The sequence below is a fragment of the Barbus barbus genome, assembly GCF_936440315.1.
Source record: "Barbus barbus genome assembly, chromosome: 32".
In the NCBI taxonomy this organism is placed as follows: Eukaryota; Metazoa; Chordata; class Actinopteri; order Cypriniformes; family Cyprinidae; genus Barbus; species Barbus barbus.
Window position 1 is genome coordinate 20,505,764 of NC_136760.1, and position 18,862 is coordinate 20,524,625.

General features: G+C 36.1%; 2 protein-coding genes across 4 annotated transcripts; one reads left to right on the forward strand and one right to left on the reverse strand.

Annotated features, from left to right (window-relative positions):
• The first annotated feature begins 4,481 nt into the window (after positions 1-4,481).
• Positions 4,482-8,405, forward strand: LOC306852140 (leucine-rich repeat-containing protein 59). Its single transcript, XM_079388801.1, has 8 exons — positions 4,482-4,607; positions 4,766-4,897; positions 5,040-5,099; positions 5,181-5,339; positions 6,381-6,485; positions 6,619-6,691; positions 7,014-7,205; positions 7,845-8,405. The coding sequence occupies exons 2-8, from the start codon at positions 4,799-4,801 to the stop codon at positions 8,099-8,101; spliced, it is 945 nt and encodes a 314-aa protein (XP_079244927.1). The 5' UTR covers positions 4,482-4,607; positions 4,766-4,798; the 3' UTR covers positions 8,102-8,405.
• A 188-nt stretch (positions 8,406-8,593) lies between these two features.
• LOC306852141 (alpha/beta-tubulin-N-acetyltransferase 9-like) lies at positions 8,594-11,074 on the reverse strand. Of its 3 annotated transcripts, XM_079388804.1 has the most exons (8): positions 11,017-11,065; positions 10,882-10,928; positions 10,721-10,807; positions 10,530-10,639; positions 10,276-10,416; positions 10,141-10,200; positions 9,954-10,048; positions 8,649-9,310 (listed from the first exon to the last, which is right to left on the reverse strand). In XM_079388804.1, exons 3-8 carry the CDS (start codon positions 10,795-10,797, stop codon positions 9,152-9,154), a joined length of 642 nt encoding a protein of 213 aa, XP_079244930.1. In that variant the 5' UTR covers positions 10,798-10,807; positions 10,882-10,928; positions 11,017-11,065; the 3' UTR covers positions 8,649-9,151. The 3 variants fall into 3 exon arrangements, with proteins under 3 accessions (XP_079244928.1, XP_079244929.1, XP_079244930.1); XM_079388802.1 differs by having other exon boundaries at positions 8,594-9,310; positions 10,882-11,068; XM_079388803.1 differs by lacking the exon at positions 10,882-10,928 and having other exon boundaries at positions 8,595-9,310; positions 11,017-11,074.
• Between the last annotated feature and the right edge of the window lie 7,788 nt (positions 11,075-18,862).

An 18,862-nucleotide genomic window follows, 5' to 3' on the forward strand; every position in this document is an offset into this window, starting at 1 on the left:
CCCCTACGTGGATTCCCAACTGTCCTAGAGACCGCTGAACAGCTGTTCACTCATGTCTTCAGGAACTTTGGGATACCAGAGTACATCGTCTCTGACCGAGGCCCACAATTTATCTCCCATGTGTGGAAAGTCTTCTTCCGTCTGCTAGGGGTCAGGGTGAGCTTGTACTCCAGTTAAGATCCACAGACAAACGGCCAGGCTGAGCGGAAGATCCAGCAACTCGGACGTTACCCCCGGGCATACTGCCAAGAAGATAAGTACAGCTGGAGCCGAATCCTCCATTGGGCCGAGTATGCACAGAATTCCCTCCGACAGAACATCACCGGCCTCACGCCCTTTCAGTGCATACTCGGCTACCAGCCCCCGCTCTTTCCGAGGACAGGAGAGCCCTCGGAGGTTCCAGCTGTAGACTACTGGTTCCGAGCGAGAGAGTGTGGGACTCAGCTCGCATCCACCTCCAACAGGCAGTGCGGAGACACAAGAGCTTTGCAGATGCCTGGCGAGCCTCCACTCCCAATTACAATCCAGGAGACCAGGTATGGCTGTCCACCCGGGATCTGCGCCTCCGCCTGCCCTGCAGAAAGCTGAGTCCCCGCTACATTGGTCCGTTCACGATCCCGAGGCAGATCAACGACCAGCTCAAATTGCCACCCAGGTATCGAATTCACCCTACGTTTCCCTCCTTAAACCCTTCTCTCCTTCTACTCTATAGCCCCACGAGCCGGACGAGCCTCCTCCTCCAGAGATCCTGGACCAGCCATCCGTATATCAGGTCAGAGACATCATGGACTTGCGGCAACGGGGTAGCCGGCTCGAATACTTAGTCGACTGGGAAGGCTATGGACCAGAAGAACGTTCCTGGGTGGTCCGGGACGACATCCTTGATCCCATGCTTCTGGAGGGATTTCATCATTTCCACCCTGATCGTCCCGCACCCAGAGGCCGTGTTCGCCCCCGTCACCACATGAGGGCATCCGGAGCCGCCCCTGGAGGAGGGGGTAGTGTCAGGGATTAACAGTCAACTCAGTCACCGGCCACAACAATCACCAGATCACAATCACCTGAATACTGATCACCCGCACCTGCAGCCATCAATCAGAACTCCTTCAAATACACGCTTTCACTCAGACACTCATTGTCAGGTCTACCGTTCACTACTCTGAACAGTTCCCAGACCCAGTGTGCACTTACCTGTGTATACTTACCTTTTCAGACTCCTGACGAACTTCCAGCGATACTACAACGAAGTTTCTCCATTGTTCTTGGTTCCCGCTCGCCTCCGATCCTGCAATGACAATCTGATACCAGTATACAGCTAAGACTCTCTGGACTACTTCTATCACCAAGATTCTCACCTGCCATTTTCTCGTTTCAATCTGATTCCCCACTTCAGTCAATAAATCATCCTGTTATTCTACTTACCTGCTGTCTCTGACTCCGTTTATGACACACACGACTCAAGTCTATCAATTAATGTCTTGTGAAGTGAAAAGCTGCGTGTTTGTAAGAAACAAATCCTTCATTATCGCATTTTAACTTTAAAATGCCTTTAATACTTTAATAGTTCTGGCCAAAATATGAGTCCATAATAGGATTTCATCCAGTGAAAAAGTCTAATAGATCCATTGGTGAGCAAGTGATGTAAAACTAAATGGTTACGCTTTATTTTAATAGTCCACTTTAGACATTCTACTAACTAGAAGTAACTTTGCAACTACATGTCTACTAACTCTCAGAGTAGACTGTTAGGGTAGGTTTAGGGTTAGTAGAATAAGTTGACATATACATATACATACAAAATAAAGTGTTAGAAGTTATTAGCAGACCATCTAATAATATTCTAATGACTGCTAGTTGACATGTAGTTGCAAAGTTACTTACTCTTAGTAGAATGTCTAAAGTGGACTATAGAAATAAAGTGTTACCAACTAAATATCTCCTGATCTATTCTGATGTAGATACAAACTTTACATCTCAGATGGACTGAGGGTGACTACATTTTCAGCAAATTTTCATTTTTGGATGGACTATTCCATAATATATATTTCTTCTTCCATTCCAGAGATTATAGCCTCAGATTTTTCTCTCTCTCATCTTTCCTCTTTAGATTTCAGTCAGAAGGATGCCCCTGATGCATTTCATCAATTTTCAGCTACCTATATTGTTTTTCCTCGTTTTGGACCTAGCTTCTTTTTTCATACCAGATAGAGGGGAAAAACTGTGCTTCAAAGTGACTGTGCTACTGGGGATCTCTGTACTTCTGCTCATCCTAAATGACATTCTGCCATCCAAATCTCACAGATGTCCTCTGATAGGTAAGAGCTCAGTTCAAGGACAAGTTTATTAATATAGAGACGTCTTTTCATATATCAGAGATACGTTTAGATTGTCATATAAACTCCCTCTTCTGTTCTGTGCAGCTGTGTATGTCGTTGTCATCTTTTCTTTCATGTTGCTGAGTCTTCTGGAGACAATTTTGGTGATATACATAATAAATATGAACTCTGAACAAGATGCTAAGGAGGTTCAGAGACCTGAAGATCACAACTCTGCCACGGGTATACACATCTTTCACGCATCACAATGATAATGTTCTGAATTTGTAGTTACAGGACTGCGTTTTTCTTTCAGATAACCAGAAAAGTGACAGTAATGGAGTTGAAGCTCCCCTTGAGTCTCTGATGTTGAATGAAATATACAGCAAAGAAAAAATGAATGACGTGCAGCTATTGCAGCTGATCCTAGAAGAGCTTGAGACTATCAAGCAGACTCTTGTTCCCGTTACTTTAAAAGCCAAAACTGCTCAGATTTACTGGTTAGGAATGGCCAAACGTATTAACAGGGTTTTCTTTGTGGTTTATCTCATCTCAGTTTCTCTCTTTCTTGTTTTTATCTTTCGTGAGTGGAAAGTTGAGTAATTTCAAGCTTTAAAATTGTGACAAATGCTCAAATTATGGATCAATATTACATATATTGCATTACATAACAATATTATGTACATTTCTTCTTCCTGTTGAAAGCATTGTAGAAGGAGCTGTAGCATATATTTCGATTGATGTTCTGGTGCTTTTCTACAGAGATTTCAATAGAGATGTAGCGATGTCTACAAATGTCTGTCTTGCCCACTCAATCCGAATTAAGGTGAAGAATGCATTAAACTTTTTGTGCAATGATTAAAATCAGTCTGGTGGACTGTATTTTAAAAAGTTTTAAGATGAGCTGAAGACAGCCCCACCCAATCATAAAATAACACCAGAAAATGGCAGTATTTTTCTTTTATAAACAGAAAAGCAGAGGCTGATGGACTCTGTCTACATTAATATGTATCATAGCCTACCATTGGAATTACCTGAACAGTTAAATTAACTTTAAAACTCAGCTCATTCAATAACATGCATTTATGGAGCAAGAACATAATGTAAGTGTTTAAAATCCATGTACACTTGCTGTTAATGCTGTTAAATCGAATGTAAGAAACAAAATGTGATCCAGTGATTCGACATTCTTTGTCAAATTTCACCATTTCGTTTTGAAAGTAGGTCTGTCATTTAAATAATTCATTTAATTCATAATTGAATGTGACGAGACAATAGATTTTTTTTTTTTCCAGAGTCAGCACCAGCCCATTCAAACTGGGGGAAGTACTGATCGATTACTTTACAAATCTTATTATTGTTCTTTTACATAGAGATCTGGTCTTTAGTTATATTTTCCTCAAAACATGTTCTAGACACGAGTAGCCTACAGCCTTGTTTGATATAAATAAAAATAGTTAAAAAGAATCCACAATGTAAAAACCATGATCCAGTTTTATTGAATAGTTTCTTTGCTATTCAGTAAACAATTTTTTATTTTTATTTTTTTGTCAGAAAAACACATGATATTCTATGGTCTGCTTAGGCCTTTAGTATTCTCACCAAAAAACACTACAGCAGATAGAAATGGCTTAAAAGCATTATTGTGTTTATTCTTATTCTTATAATTTTTTTTGTGAAAATAGTAATGGCTTTAGCTTTTGAACAGTAGTGTACATATATCAGCAACACTGCAATAAAGCTGCAAATTACCATCATTTTAAAACTGTCAAGAATTGGGCCTGCTCCTGTAGGCCTAACTCAGCCATGCGCTGTGTAATACTACTTAATACTTTGTGAAATAAAGCATGCTTAAATAAAGAATGTTGTGACAAAAACTAACAAATCTAATGCAATCTCTCTGACAGAGCTGGCAGGGAACCATGTTTAACATACTATAATGGAGTGCATTCATATAAACTGCACAGTGCACAGGGTTATGTGGTTACATAGGCTAGCTATTGTGATATCACTCAGTGCCAAGGGTGTTGCCTCTAAATATTTACTTTTACTATTTGATTAGATTTTACTTGAGGAAACTGTGCAGAGCTTTACAAATGCTTATTACAATTAATATTCATAAGTAGCAATGACTCAGACCTCCAGACGCTAGGCGGCGCTCACAGCAGACACGAGACTGGCACACGCGAGCAATGACGTGGATTTTCTTCATCCACTGCGGAGCGAAATCAGAGAAGTCACTGCAACTACTCCTCTGCTCTGGGTCTGGACTATTTTACCTTCAGTAACAAGGTAATAACTTTCATTCATTACAAATAGACATAATATCAGAGACCGCTGCTGTTTGAAGTGGGTTTAGGTTTAACAATGAAAACTCACTTACTTTGTTTAAACTACGTTAACTGTCAAAACTTGCTTTCATTTTAATGCGTTTATGGCTTTGATTGCAGATCACAGTGTCCTGTGAGGAGCAGCACATCAACATGATTAAAGGCAAAGTTGAAAACATTAAAGACAAAATTGATGGCAATGAGCTTGATTTGAGTCTCAGTGATCTTACAGAAGTGCCAGTCAAGGAGCTGGTAAGTGTGGCTGCAGATTATTCTCCTTACAATGATCATGAGTGTACTTGGTTTTGTTTACTTAAAAAAAAGTATTAATTCAGCCTATCCTTAGGCAAAGTGTGAGAAATGTTGAAAATGAAAAACAATGATTTCTGTGTAGGCTGCATTTCCAAAGGCAACGGTTTTGGATCTGTCCTGTAATAATCTAACAACTCTGACTGTAAGTAACAACTGTAAATAAAAAAAACAGTCAGATTTGCTTTAAGTTGTAGTTTGTTTAATGTTTATGTTACTTCACCAGCCTGAATTCTGCAGCTTGACTCACCTTATAAAAATTGACCTGAGCAAGAACCAGCTCGTCTGTTTACCAGAAGAAATTGGGCAACTCGGTAACCTCCAGCACCTGGATTTATACAACAACAAACTCAAAGTGCTTCCCATCGGCTTCTCACAGCTCAAGGTGGGTTTAGGATGTCATAAACTGCAAACATTCTCTTTAATATTAGAAGATGCTATTTTCATTTTGGGGCAGGCGTGGCCTAATGGTTAGAGTCAGACTTGTAACTCAAAGTTCATGGGTTTGAGTCTCAGTACCAGCAGGGATTGTAGGTGGGGGGATTGAATGAGCAGCGCTCTCTTCCAACCTCAATACCACCACTGAGGTGAGACCCTTGAGCAAGGCACCAAATCCCCAACTGCTCCCTGGGCACTGCAGAAAAAATGGCTGCCCTCTGCTCCAGGTGGGTTGTGGCTTGAAGGGATGCAGCTCCAACCGGAAACGAACAATGAAATTAATTTACTACCTATTAGATTGTGTTTTATTTACGTCTACCCCAACCCTAAACCTACCCATTACAATAATGAAAAAATAGTAATTATTGTTGTACAGTGTGACAAAAATGATGCAGTATTGATGTGCGCATGCCCAGTAGCGCCTTACGTATATTCTAGCCTTAACCCTCTGGGTGTGTGTTCACAGTGTGTGTGTTTGTTCTCTACCCACTGCTGTGTGTGTGCACTTAGATGATATTTACATACCCTGTACAACTTTTTTGCACATTCCTCTTTATTACTATTTAAGTCAACAACATACTGACCTGCACATTTATATTTATATTTATTATCTTTTATTTTTTCTATTTTTCTTTTTCTTAATATTTGTATTCTATATAATTGCACTGTCCTTGGAGCGGACCTGACCTACATTTCACTGCTGGTTATACTCTGTATAATTGTGTATGTGACAAATAAAAAACCTTGAAATCTTGAGATGGGTGAAATGCAGAGCACAAGTTCCGAGTATGGGACACCATACTTGGCCACACTTCCTTTCCTTTCCTTTCCTTTCCTTTCCTTTCCTTTCCTTTCCTTTCCTTTCCTTTCCTTTCCTTTCCTTTCCTTTCCTTTCCTTTCCTTTCCTTTCCTTTCCTTTCCTTTCCTTTCCTTTCATACTTATCAGTACTAGTTGCAGTTGGTAATTGAGGATAATTGTTTGTTGCAGAGTCTTAAATGGCTGGATCTGAAGGATAATTCCTTGGAGCCAACACTGGCCACGGCTGCAGGCGATTGCTTGGATGAGAAGCAGTGCAAACAGTGCGCATCCAGGGTGAATTGAGTGGTTTGAGCAGAAGTGTCAGAGATCAGTTTTGAACTGTATAAATAAGCTTATTTACCGCATAGTGAAAGTTTTGAAACAATCACAAATTAACTTTTTCTTTTTTTAATTTGTCTATGTCCAGGTTCTGCAGCACATGAAGGTACTGCAGGAAGAAGCAGAAAAGGAACGAGAACGTCGATTGTTGAAAGAGAGAGGTAGGGAGAGCAAAACATCTACAACTTTACCAAATTTTTCATAGTAATATTCTTTTTCCATTACAAATGATATTATGAATGTTACAAGTTGAGCATAACATTAAGTTTAGAATTTAGGACTTGAAATTCTGATTATTTTTTGGGGGGGGGGGGTATTTAATGTGTCTTTTTGTCTTACTTTTTTATGAGTGACCTAGACATAGTATAGTATTGAAATATTTATTCTACATTATAACAGTTGATTTGAATTGTTTTTCAAAAAATTTTGATTTTTTTGTATTAACTATGTATTGATTTTAAAATATGTTTTAATCCCTTACAGAACAAGAAAAGAAAAAAGAAGCTAAGCAGAGGGAAAAGGAGGCCAGGGAAAGGGAAGCACAAAAAAAGAAAAAAGCAGAAGAGAAAGAAAGGAAAAGAAAGGAGTATCAAGCTCAGATGGCTGCTCTTGCTGCACAAGAACAACAGAAAAAGAAGAAAGAAGAGAAGAAAAAGAGAGCTGCTCAAAATCAAGGTACAGTTTTATCTTATATGAACTGAGACTCAATTATTTCATTACACTGCATACACTGTACTTTGTTTAATGTTGTTTAAAAATGTTGGAGTATTTTGATCTACACTACCGTTCAAACGTTTGGATTTTAAGATTTTTTTATGTTTTTGTTTTGTTTATGTTAAAAAATTCAGTAATATTGTGAAATATTATTAAAATTTAAAATAACGTTTTTCTGTTTTAATAATATAATTTAAAGCTGAATTTAGCCATTACTCCAGTCTTCAGTGTCACGTGAACCTGCAGAGATCATTTTAATATGATGATTTGGTGCTCAAGAAACATTTCTTATCAGTGTCTAAAACTGATTTTTTTTGAGGATTCTATGATGAATAGAAGTTCAAAAAAAGAACAGCACTTATTTGAAATAGATTTTCTTTTGTAATATTACATTATACATGTCTTTACTGTCACTTTTGATCAATTTAATGCATCCTTTCTAAACAAAAGAACTAATTTATTTTTAAAGAAATTATGCTGACCCCAAACTTTTGAAATGTAGTGTATGTCAGGTTCATATGTTATTTACATTGTGTTACTGTAGATGTTATGTACAGTGTTTTTGATGTTTTGAGTGTAAGTTCTACTTCTTCACTATAGGTAAAAAGACAGCATCAGAGTCTGTGCCCAAAGCCAAGCGGTCCATCTGCTCCCTGTTCTTCTCTCAGCTCCTGAAACTCCTGCTCTTGCTAATCGTGGGAGTAGCGAGCATATTAGCAGTTTGTCAGTTGACTGAACTGAGGAAGGAGGCGTTCTGTGTTCCACTCAACGTGCACTTTGAGGAGACGGTGAGGTGGGCTCAGGGTCTGGAGGTTGTGCAGCAGGTCATTCAGAAAATGTCTGATCTCAGAACATAAGACTGTGCATGATAATGGTCCATCCTGTCGCAGATCTGAGCCTCTCAGGTGACGCATTGGGACCAAGTCACAGACCTGTCTGTAGAAATTCCTATGGAATTGTTTTGATGCATCTTTTTTTTTTTAAATAATGATAACTATGGACCAGTCTGCGAAAGAAAATCTTGCTTGTATGTCTTTAAACTGCCAAATCGGGAATGGAAAATGGACTTCAAGAAGCAGTTGATGAATAATAACATTTGTGACTTTTGGAGTCTTACATAATACTGTTTCACAACATCTTATAATAAAAGATTTGATCGATTTTGATTGGCTTATGTTTGCTGTCCCTGTGCTACAAGTGGTAGCAAAACTGAATCTTAAACCTGTTTATAAGTTTCTACAATAACTGCTCTCTATATCTGTTTAGGTAAGTTTTAAAAAACAGCTTATATTTGTTTAGCTTACCGGGACATTAAACTATTCCTTTTTAAAGAAACGTATCATTGTGATCATAAGACAATTAAAATTTTTTATTGTTAGCATCAATGGACAACAAACTTCTTTTCAAGACTGTATTTTTTTATTGTTATTGTTGCAAGGACGATAAATGCCATAAATTTACTACAACACAAATAACTGACACGAAAGACAAACTGATTAGTATCTTGTGTATAGTCACAAAGATTTACAATATTACAAGCAACAAAAAGATAACAAATATAATTTATATCTGTTTTCTTAACATAAATTATTGCAACATGCAGTATGCAGATTAAAAGGTCTAAATTGCTGTTTTTTTATAGTACAGTTTCTTGATTTCCATGCCTCAAGAAGTTAAAATCACAATACAATAAAATAATATTTCTAACAATACAGTATTGAATGTATGGTTGAGCCATCACATTTAATTCTGAATTAGAAAAATTCAGAAATATTGTGTCACATAAGAACGTGATAAACGCTACTAGTGTTACCTCAGCTTTCTGTGACACAATGAATGATTAATATTTCATATTGAGACGCACTATTGGGCTTTACTCTCTTCATATAATCTTCTTCAAACCATTATCACAGAGATAACGGTGTGAACGGTGCCTGCCTGCTGTCCCGTGCCTTCCCGTACTCCCTCTGCAGCATGAAGTCCATGGTTCCAAAAACATGCTTCTGTAAAGCCTCATTCACGGTGACCCCAAGAGTGACCTCTTGAAAGACCTCACTGATGGAGAGCTGCAGAGACACAGCAAACAAAAAAAGTAGACATTATATATTTCCAAATAAAACTGAATTTTCTTTTTACAATCACAAAAATGTTAGAAAATTATCTAAGGTACAAACCTAAGGTTAAGCAGTTAAAATAACTATAATATACTATACTAATATTTGGATGTATTTGAAAGAATTCTCTTATGTTCGTCAAGTAAATTTTTTTATCATAATTCTGTAAAAACAGTTTGCTATTTGAATGTATTTTAAAATGTAATTTATTCCTGTGATGGCCTGTAAAGCTAAATTTTCCACAGCTCTTACTTCAGTGTCTCATAATATATAATAATTTTTAATATCACGGTTTACATTGATAATAACACTGATGATGATAATGAAATGCTTCTTGAGAAAATCAGCTTATTAGGACGTATGATTTCTGAAGTATCATGTGACTGGAGTTAAGGCTGCTTTACTATCACAGGAATAAATTACATTTTTTAAACAATAAAAAAACTTATTTTAAAATGTAGTAATATTATTATGTAATTTGTAATAATATTAAAATCTTGATTATTCTAAACTTTCGGTAGTATGTGTCCGAATTCTGAAAAAGTATTAACATTTTTACATGGGAATTAAATACATTCATTTTTTTCATTCTCACCTCTCGGAAGTGGAATTTCTTGAACATGGCAATGCTGATTTTGTTATCCAAACCAATCTTGACTTCAAACTTTTGAATTCCAAGTTTATGGACACCTGTTGAGGTAAATCACACACACACAAAAAACACTGTATATAAGAAGTAGTCACTACTAATGATAGATCTTTAATCGTCAGCTTTGTCATACCGTAGTACATCATCATGCGTGTTACTTCTTTCCCAAGTCCCTTTCCTCTGTAGAAGGGCACTAGAAAATGATTTGATGTTACTGACAGGCTCAAGCCAATCTGAATGAAATAAAATGCACTGCAACCTCTATAACCTGCAATCATGATCTCCAATTCAGCCAGGGAAGGATCGCTGGGGTCAGTGAGGAAAATGTTAACATCTCCCACCATGCACTCTTGCTCCGGTATACTCGGATCTGCCCATTTCTGTTTATCCAAGATGATGAAGGTGCACTCTGAGGGAGAAAAAAACACTTGATGAACAAATACAGAAACAGATCAGGGATAATATTGACTATGTGCTTGACTGTCATCAGGACAAATGTTCATGTGAAAGGTGGAAACTCACTGTCATCATCTTCTCTCCAGCATCTTTGCATGTCATATTCCTGCTCCAGTGTCAGGGGCTCTGATGCAGTCAGCTTCTGCAGTTCAGGAGAGCACATCCATTGATGATACCTGAAAATAGAGGTTAGACGAGGTTCAAATGAACTGAGACCACCAGACCCAAGATGATATGCTGGATCGACTTATTAATACCTGGGAACATGATCTGCATTGTAAGGTACTAATACAACCTTCTCCCCCTCCAGTAATGTATCTTCATTTATCCTCATTTTAAGCAGCCTGTAAAATAAAGTGTTTAAGGCACATATCTTAATGTTCTAACTAGCAGTGTAGCATTTTTGTCACCATCGTACCTCTGGTTCAAACTTGAATACGGAATGGTCGCTTAAATTATGTCCATCTGTTTTATGTACGTGTATAATCAACGTGTCATAATAGACTAAACAGATAATATCACAATAGTACGAGTTTCAATGAATTCAACTCACATAAACAGCGGCGCATATGAACTGCGTCATCAGCACGCGTAGAAACGGGCGCGCACTTGTATTGTGAAACGCGAGAGGGCGCAAGATTACAGCTTTTCGTTGAAAGACTTAATTTTTTATTTTTTTTTAGTTTTAAAATAATTGTAGGGTTTTAAAAAAACCACCACAAAATATAAATGAAAGTCAATGGAAAGATTATTCACGCGCACATTTTCTTAACAATGGTAAAAAGTTTTTCCCCTTGTGTAAGTTACTCAATATCACTTTTTCATCTTTGCAATATAGCAAAATGCAACTCCCTAAAGACATCATCGTTTAGGACATGGAAAACAACAGCACCAGTAAGTAGTTATTACATTTAAATTTAGTAGACTTACAAATGTATTGGGTTTAATACACTCTTTTGTGCATTTCATCGTTTTCCCTCACCTTTTCAAACATCCTGAGAAAATCTCAGAAATAGAATAATTATATCATTTTTTAAAAAGATTTTAAAAAGGAATTCAGACTAACAAATCAAGCAACACTGCATATAAATTATACATCTTTACACACCTAAAACTAAAAGTGAACAAATTTGTTTGGTGCATTTAATATATATTATTGCAGTTCAAATAAAAGATGCATGTCTGTAGGCCCTAAAGTTCCAGCTCACCATGTTATCAGTACGCTTTCCTTCTTATATTTATTTTTCTACCAAATTGTGCAACCCTACACAAAAAAGCCATTCCCTCTCTCATGTTGCTCTTCCATTTTGCTTTCTTCCATGAAACACAAAAGGAGTAATTATTTTGCAACCATTTTCTCATAAGTGAATGAGAACTAAATGAGAAAAATGATTTTTTAATGATTCCCTGACATTATGATTGTTTTCAGATCTCTCATATTTAATCATACTTGAGGTAACAGACAAGAAGCAATTAAGATTGTGCACAATTTCTTCTCCTTCTGTAGTGCAAACAGCACTTGTAACCTGAGTAGACTAGTGCTTGCTATATTATAGACGTCAACATCACTGGTTCTTATGTGTATCATAGATGCAACAGATTTGAATGTACAAATCCATGACATGGCTTCAGACCACTTGGAATATATTGCATTGTATGCAGTTCTGTGGGGAAAAAATAGGTCGATCTGTTTTAAAGTTTGTATGTCAGTTTCTATTTTAACTATAAAATAAAGCATACAGTTATAATAGAAATAATACAATTTGAAAAATTAAGTTTATTATATAATATTTAATAAATAAATTTATATACTTTTTATAATAAAATTATATATAAACATGGGATAAATTGTATTCATATTTTAATTATTGCCTTAATTAATATTTATATAAAGTAAAACAATAGTAATAATAGTAATACTATTAATAAAAATGGAAAAATACTAATTATATATTGCAATATATCTCAAATGGGTCTCTCGTTCAGCAAAAAAAAAAAAAAAAAAAAAAATCATTGCAGCGTCACTCTTTCGAGGAACCAAACATCCAGGTAAACAGACTTGACATATTTACCCTTTTTTATTCTACTCCTTCTTCACAGCATTATTTATTCTGATTATATATAACGTTTTTCACTGGACCATCTTTTTGTGGTTCTCAGATATAAAAAAAATTATGAGGACATTGAAGATCCTGATGAAGATGTTTATTGCAGCATCACAGTGGCAAAGTACATGTTGTACCTTGGTGTCAACAAGAGTCGGAATGAAGCCAGAACATCCGAAACTCAAACCTTTTACAAATTTACAGTTTACTACCCTTAATGGAAATTAATTTGCTCCTGTCATAACAGCTGTGGTTTGTATGTTAATGAAGTTCTGTCACTCCCATACCCATTCTACAATTGGTCACCATTTGGTTAGGATGTGATCATCCCAAATGATCTTAGAATCAACATAACTGTTGACTTTCTTCTTCTCTATAATAACTAAGCCATTTTGGGAAATGAGCATTATCAAACATCTATTGTGAAGAAGTGACTATGTGTGTTTTTAAAAAAATTGATAACAAAATTTTGGAAGAAATAGTACAGCACCTTAAATCTTCAACCTGCTATCTTGACACACTTCCCACATCCTTTTTCAAAAATGTGCTTAACTGTTTAGAAGCTGATCTCTTAGAAGTGGTGAACGCCTCACTTCTTTCTGGGACTTTTCCAAACTCCCTTAAAACTGCAGTTGTTAAGCCCCTTCTGAAAAAGCGCAATCTTGATAACACCATGTTGAGCAACTATAGACCCATATCAAATCTTCCTTTCATAGGTAAGATTATTGAAAAGGTAGTTTTTAATCAGCTGAACAACTACTTAAACTCAAATGGATACCTGGACAATTTTCAATCTGGTTTCCGAGCACATCACAGCACAGAGACAGCACTCATTAAGATAATAAATGATATTCGCTTCAATTCTAATTCTGGCAAAATATCAGTGCTGGTACTACTAGATCTTAGTGCTGCGTTTGACACTGTCTATCATAACATACTTCTAGAGAGACTGGAAAACTGGGTCGGGCTTTCTGGGATGGCACTCAAATGGTTCAGATCATACTTAGATGGGAGAGGTTATTATGTGAGTATAGGAGAGCATAAGTCTAAGTGGACGGCCATGATATGTGGAGTCCCACAAGGCTCAATTCTTGCACCACTCTTGTTTAGCCTGTATATGCTCCCACTAAGTCAGATAATGAGGAACAACCAAATTGCCTATCACAGCTATGCTGATGATACCCAGATTTACCTAGCCTTATCTCCAAATGACTACAGCCCCATTGACTCCCTCTGCCAATGCATTGATGAAATTAACAGTTGGATGTGCCAGAACTTCCTTCAGTTAAACAAGGAGAAAACTGAAGTCATTGCATTTGGAAACAAAGACTAAGTTCTCAAGATGAATGCATACCTTGACTCTAGGGGTCAAACAACTAAAAATCAAGTCAGAAATCTTGGGGTGATTCTGGAGACAGACCTTAGTTTCAGTAGTCATGTCAAAGCAGTAACTAAATCAGCATACTATCATCTCAAAAACATTGCAAGAATTAGATGTTTTGTTTCCAGTCAAGACTTGGAGAAATTTGTTCATGCCTTTATCACCAGCAGGGTGGATTACTGTAATGGTCTCCTCACCGGCCTTCCCAAGAAGACCATTAGACAACTGCAGCTCATCCAGAACGCTGCTGCCAGGATTCTGACTAGAACCAGAAAATCTGGTTACATTTAGGATTTAATTACATTTAGGATTGATTTTAAAGTACTTTTACTTGTTTATAAGTCACTCAATGGCCCAGGACCTAAATATATTGCTGATATGCTCACTGAATATAAACCAAACAGACCACTCAGATCATTAGGATCGAGTCAGTTAGAAATACCAAGGGTTCACACAAAACAAGGGGAGTCTGCTTTTAGCTATTATGCGACCCGCAGTTGGAACCAGCTTCCAGAAGAGATCAGATGTGCTAAAACATTAGCCACATTTAAATCAAGACTCAAAACTCATCTGTTTAACTGTGCATTTGTTGAATGAGCACTGTGCTATATGTCCGAACTGACTGCAATGAATTTTATTTATAATAATTTTCTTTAAATTTATTTTAAATCAATTTCTATATCATTTTAAAATTCCTTGTTTTTATTATCTTTATTCCCATGTTTTTATTGATTTTTAATGTCTATTTCACTTTCTTTTATGTAAAGCACTTTGAATTACCACTGTGTATGAAATGTGCTATATAAATAAACTTGCCTTGCCTTGCCTTGCCTATTGTGGAGTGGAATCTGGGTCAGGGCAGACTATAGTTTCTGACACAGATAAGGCACCAGGACAAGCAGTGTTGGAGGCTAACTTCATTTTGAAAAGGGCAGTTTGTCATGTATCTGAGTGAGCAGGGCAGGTCTGTTCTTAAAGTGACCAGTTCATCATATGTATTTCCCTTCACCCCTGTCTAAAGTGACACTCTTTATGGACAAATGGTGTGTTCGCCACCATGTTTCTGTCATCTCCCTCATGCCAGTCATCCACGGCGTGACGGTGACGAGCCATCAGTCAGTGCTAATGAAAGGGATTCATTCAGCTCACTTGCTGAGAAAGCGTCTATATTTCCTCTTCTCTAAAATTAGTCTAATGGAGTCCCCTCGGTCTGGCTTCCTCTGCGGTAATGAATTAAGTGACAGTGAAGAGGCCATAAGTATGTGGGGGTCCTACGGGAGCCGCCTGTAAGATAGACGCTCAAGCAGACAAGACGATCCGTCTCCCTATCATCGCTCTCTATCTTGTTAATGTGTCTGTAGATACAAATAAAAACAGAAACAGACGACAGGTAGACATCCGAGTTTAGGAGGAGCTAAGGAAAAGATATATTTTTTTCCTCAAAAAAAAAAAATAGGCATGAGGTGATTATTTTTATAATTAATATTTCTCATCTTAATGATCCTTCCTGACATGCCCTGTTACACTGCAGGGAAATACACAGGAGGAATCAACTGAATATTTGAATGGAGAGTCATGATTGATGACTGTCCTCTCTTGTAATGTGTCATTTATTATGATGGCTTTATAAGCAATAATACGTGAGCATCTGTGATACAGGCATTCTTGTGTCTAACAGCAGGCAAAAGATGATTTTATTCCATTTAAACACGTCAGTTTTCCCACAGACTCTATCATTACCTACTAAGTGGGGTGTCACGGCAGGATACCAACACATCGTTTATACCTGCTTTATTTATGTGCATGAATATATTTTTTATATGAATCTATAAATTGGGTGAAATATGTATACAAGAGATTTTATTGTATTATATTTTTCATATTATTTTTTATATTAGTCATGCATTTCACTTGCTACAATGCTTTAATATGACACATTGCTTTTTACAATTCCTCTTAATTAGTTTAATATTTAATCTGATATACCTTTTTTTACAAAAAGCATGGTGTCACAAATGTTTTTTTTTTTTTTTTTAATAGAAAGGTTCTATTACTTTTTATAATGTCAAGACTTAAAGGACCATCCTTTTCCAGAAATTGAATTTCAAAAATAAACCTACCCTGAGAAATATGAATAAAAAATATAACAACTAGCCCTGGAGTACTTTGAAACACTTTTCATTCCCATGATAAAAAATAAGAACAACACTGAATAATAAGATAATTACTGTTTATCGCATCTAATCTTCATAAGCCTCTTTGCTGGTACATTGTCGTACTTGAAATCATGCCCTGAAATATCCCCTCAATTTATTCCATCAGGAGATGTTAACATACTCTGATGTGAATTGTAATTTTCTCATTTCTTGTTGTTCCTATTTTGCATCATGCAAAAAAAATGCACTACTCGTTTTTGCCCTGAAACCATATAAAGGAATAAATGCAAGGTAAATTGGTGTGAAATATGGTCCTCAAACTTTTGGAAGTTATTATGTTTATGAAAAGCTGCTGTTGTAATTTCGGAATTTTTTTCTGCAATTCTGATGCATAAATTCAACACATCCTGCTATAGCTTGGTTGATTTTCAGACGTGCGCCACTGTTCCATTGACTGCTTTGAACTTTCTATGTCTAAATCCTGTCCAAAGGTAGAAGCAAAACCATTGCAAGGACTAGAGACAGCTCAGTGCTTTTGTGACATCTATCACTTATACAAAGCCAGCCTGTTCCATTCTGTGTGGGAAATACAAGATTCACAACGTGTGCTGGAGCATCATGCACTAGCAAAACTACAGCAAGAAATCAGGCGTGATTTAAAAGTGAAATATATTGGTTCTACTATTAATTGATTTTCCTCCTGATATGTTCCCTTATTATGTTTAATTTAAGCTGGAAAATTTTATGTTATACTACAACATTCATTTAAAAGCCAAATGAAACTTTGTGAAATATTTAATTATTTTTGCCACTGTTGACAAAAATGCAAATGAATCCATTAAAGTTTAATAGCCTAAAACTATTGCAAACCTTCTCAGAGAACAACTGAACATAATTACACTTGTGTTATATTATTGCATATCTGATGCTTGTCACAATAATTTCCATAACTCCGATGGCATGAGATTTTTAATTTTCCCCCCCCACATAAATTTAAACTCAATGCAACAAGAGTACAAAATTTATCATACATGTTATAAGGTTTCTAGGCTTTGCATGTTCCACAAAATATATTTGCATTTATTTTAATATGCTCGACGTTCAATATTTGGCATCAAAATTAAACTAACAAACAAGATGTGCAATCATTTCAGAATATCAAAGTTTTATGTTTTTTTGGGGTGTAATTAAAAAAGCCATTAAGACTCAAACTTGAGTCAGATTTTATTAACAGTGTTAATCCCTTAATATACAGTACGCTATTATAAACTTAATTAAATTTCTGGGGATGGCAGGTTTATCGGAAATAGGTAATACATTTGCAGATAAATTAAGAACACTTTACAACGTATTCTAACAATCTTAATATATTAAACATGTCTATTGAACCTGCTGTTGGAGCTATCATCAGTTGGCAGAGACTAGATGACTTTTAATTTATTTAATCAACTTTGGGAAGTACAGTACAAACACTTTGAACCTATGAAACTTCAGCATTCAGTTCAAAATGTTAAAACAGAAGATATGGCTTGACTTAGGTTGTTCGTTCGTTCACAGACAGCCTTCGCTCTCACTCTGCATTTGTCCTTGATATATGATGGTACTTGTTTAAATATTAATTACTGAACATAAAGTCTAATTGCATGGTCACTTTAATTAAAGAATTTCTGCGTTAGTAAGAGTATGTGTCATTCTATAACTGTTAGCTGTTCCATCTGAACGATATGCTCTGATATTTTTCATATTGTCATTTCTGCAATCTCTTATGGGATACCTGTATAGCATGGCTGAGTGTGCCGCGTTTAGGAGAGGTTTTTTTGAGGTATTGAGGCATTGTGACGGCGTAGTGGGAATGCAGCAGGATGACGTGGCAGATGGTTTATTAGAGCTGATTTCAGCTGGAAGGCCTGAATTACTGAAGGGACAGTGACACTCTCACAGCCTGTTGCAAGACACACACACACACATCGTGGTCGTGGACACAACTTGGCCACTCACTGATCCCATAGAGTGAATATGCTGGACACATATTCATCACGCACTAAACATGATAACCACTGTCCATTCCCGAAAAATTAAGAAACATTTAATTTTTTTTTAATTATATTTTGTTTTTATAATTTTTTTATATTTTATTATTATTTTATTAAATATATATATATATATATATATATATATATATACATACATATATTTATCAGTATTGAAAACCTTTTTTTTTGTAAACTGAGATTTATTTTAGCATTTATTTGAAATAGATTCCTCCCCCTCATATTTCTATTTCTTACATTATAAATGTCTTTACTGTCCATTCTGGTCAATTTAATTAATCATTGTTAAATAATAAAAATAAATTGTACAATATAAATATCTTTACTTGCTGAATAAAAGCTCATTTCTTAAAGAAATATTTCTTAAATATTAAAGATTAAAAATCTTACCGACCCCGCATTTTTGTTAGTGTAAATATATAAGAACAATTTGTAGGTTGGTTAATCTGAAAGGCATAAATATCATGATTCTGTTTGTTTGAGAACATTGTATTAACCAATGGTGTGACTTTAGGGCGGGACTATCTGTTTGTGCAACCAATGACATAAGAGGATTATTAATGAAACCTGTCTGAAATCAATTATTATTTTTCCAGTTTCTTCAGTTATATTATTGGCACAGAAACTATAGCTTTAAGTTTAAAACCATAAGGATTAGTCACTGATTGTGTTACACACTGGTCTCCAATGCCAACCACTTACAGTG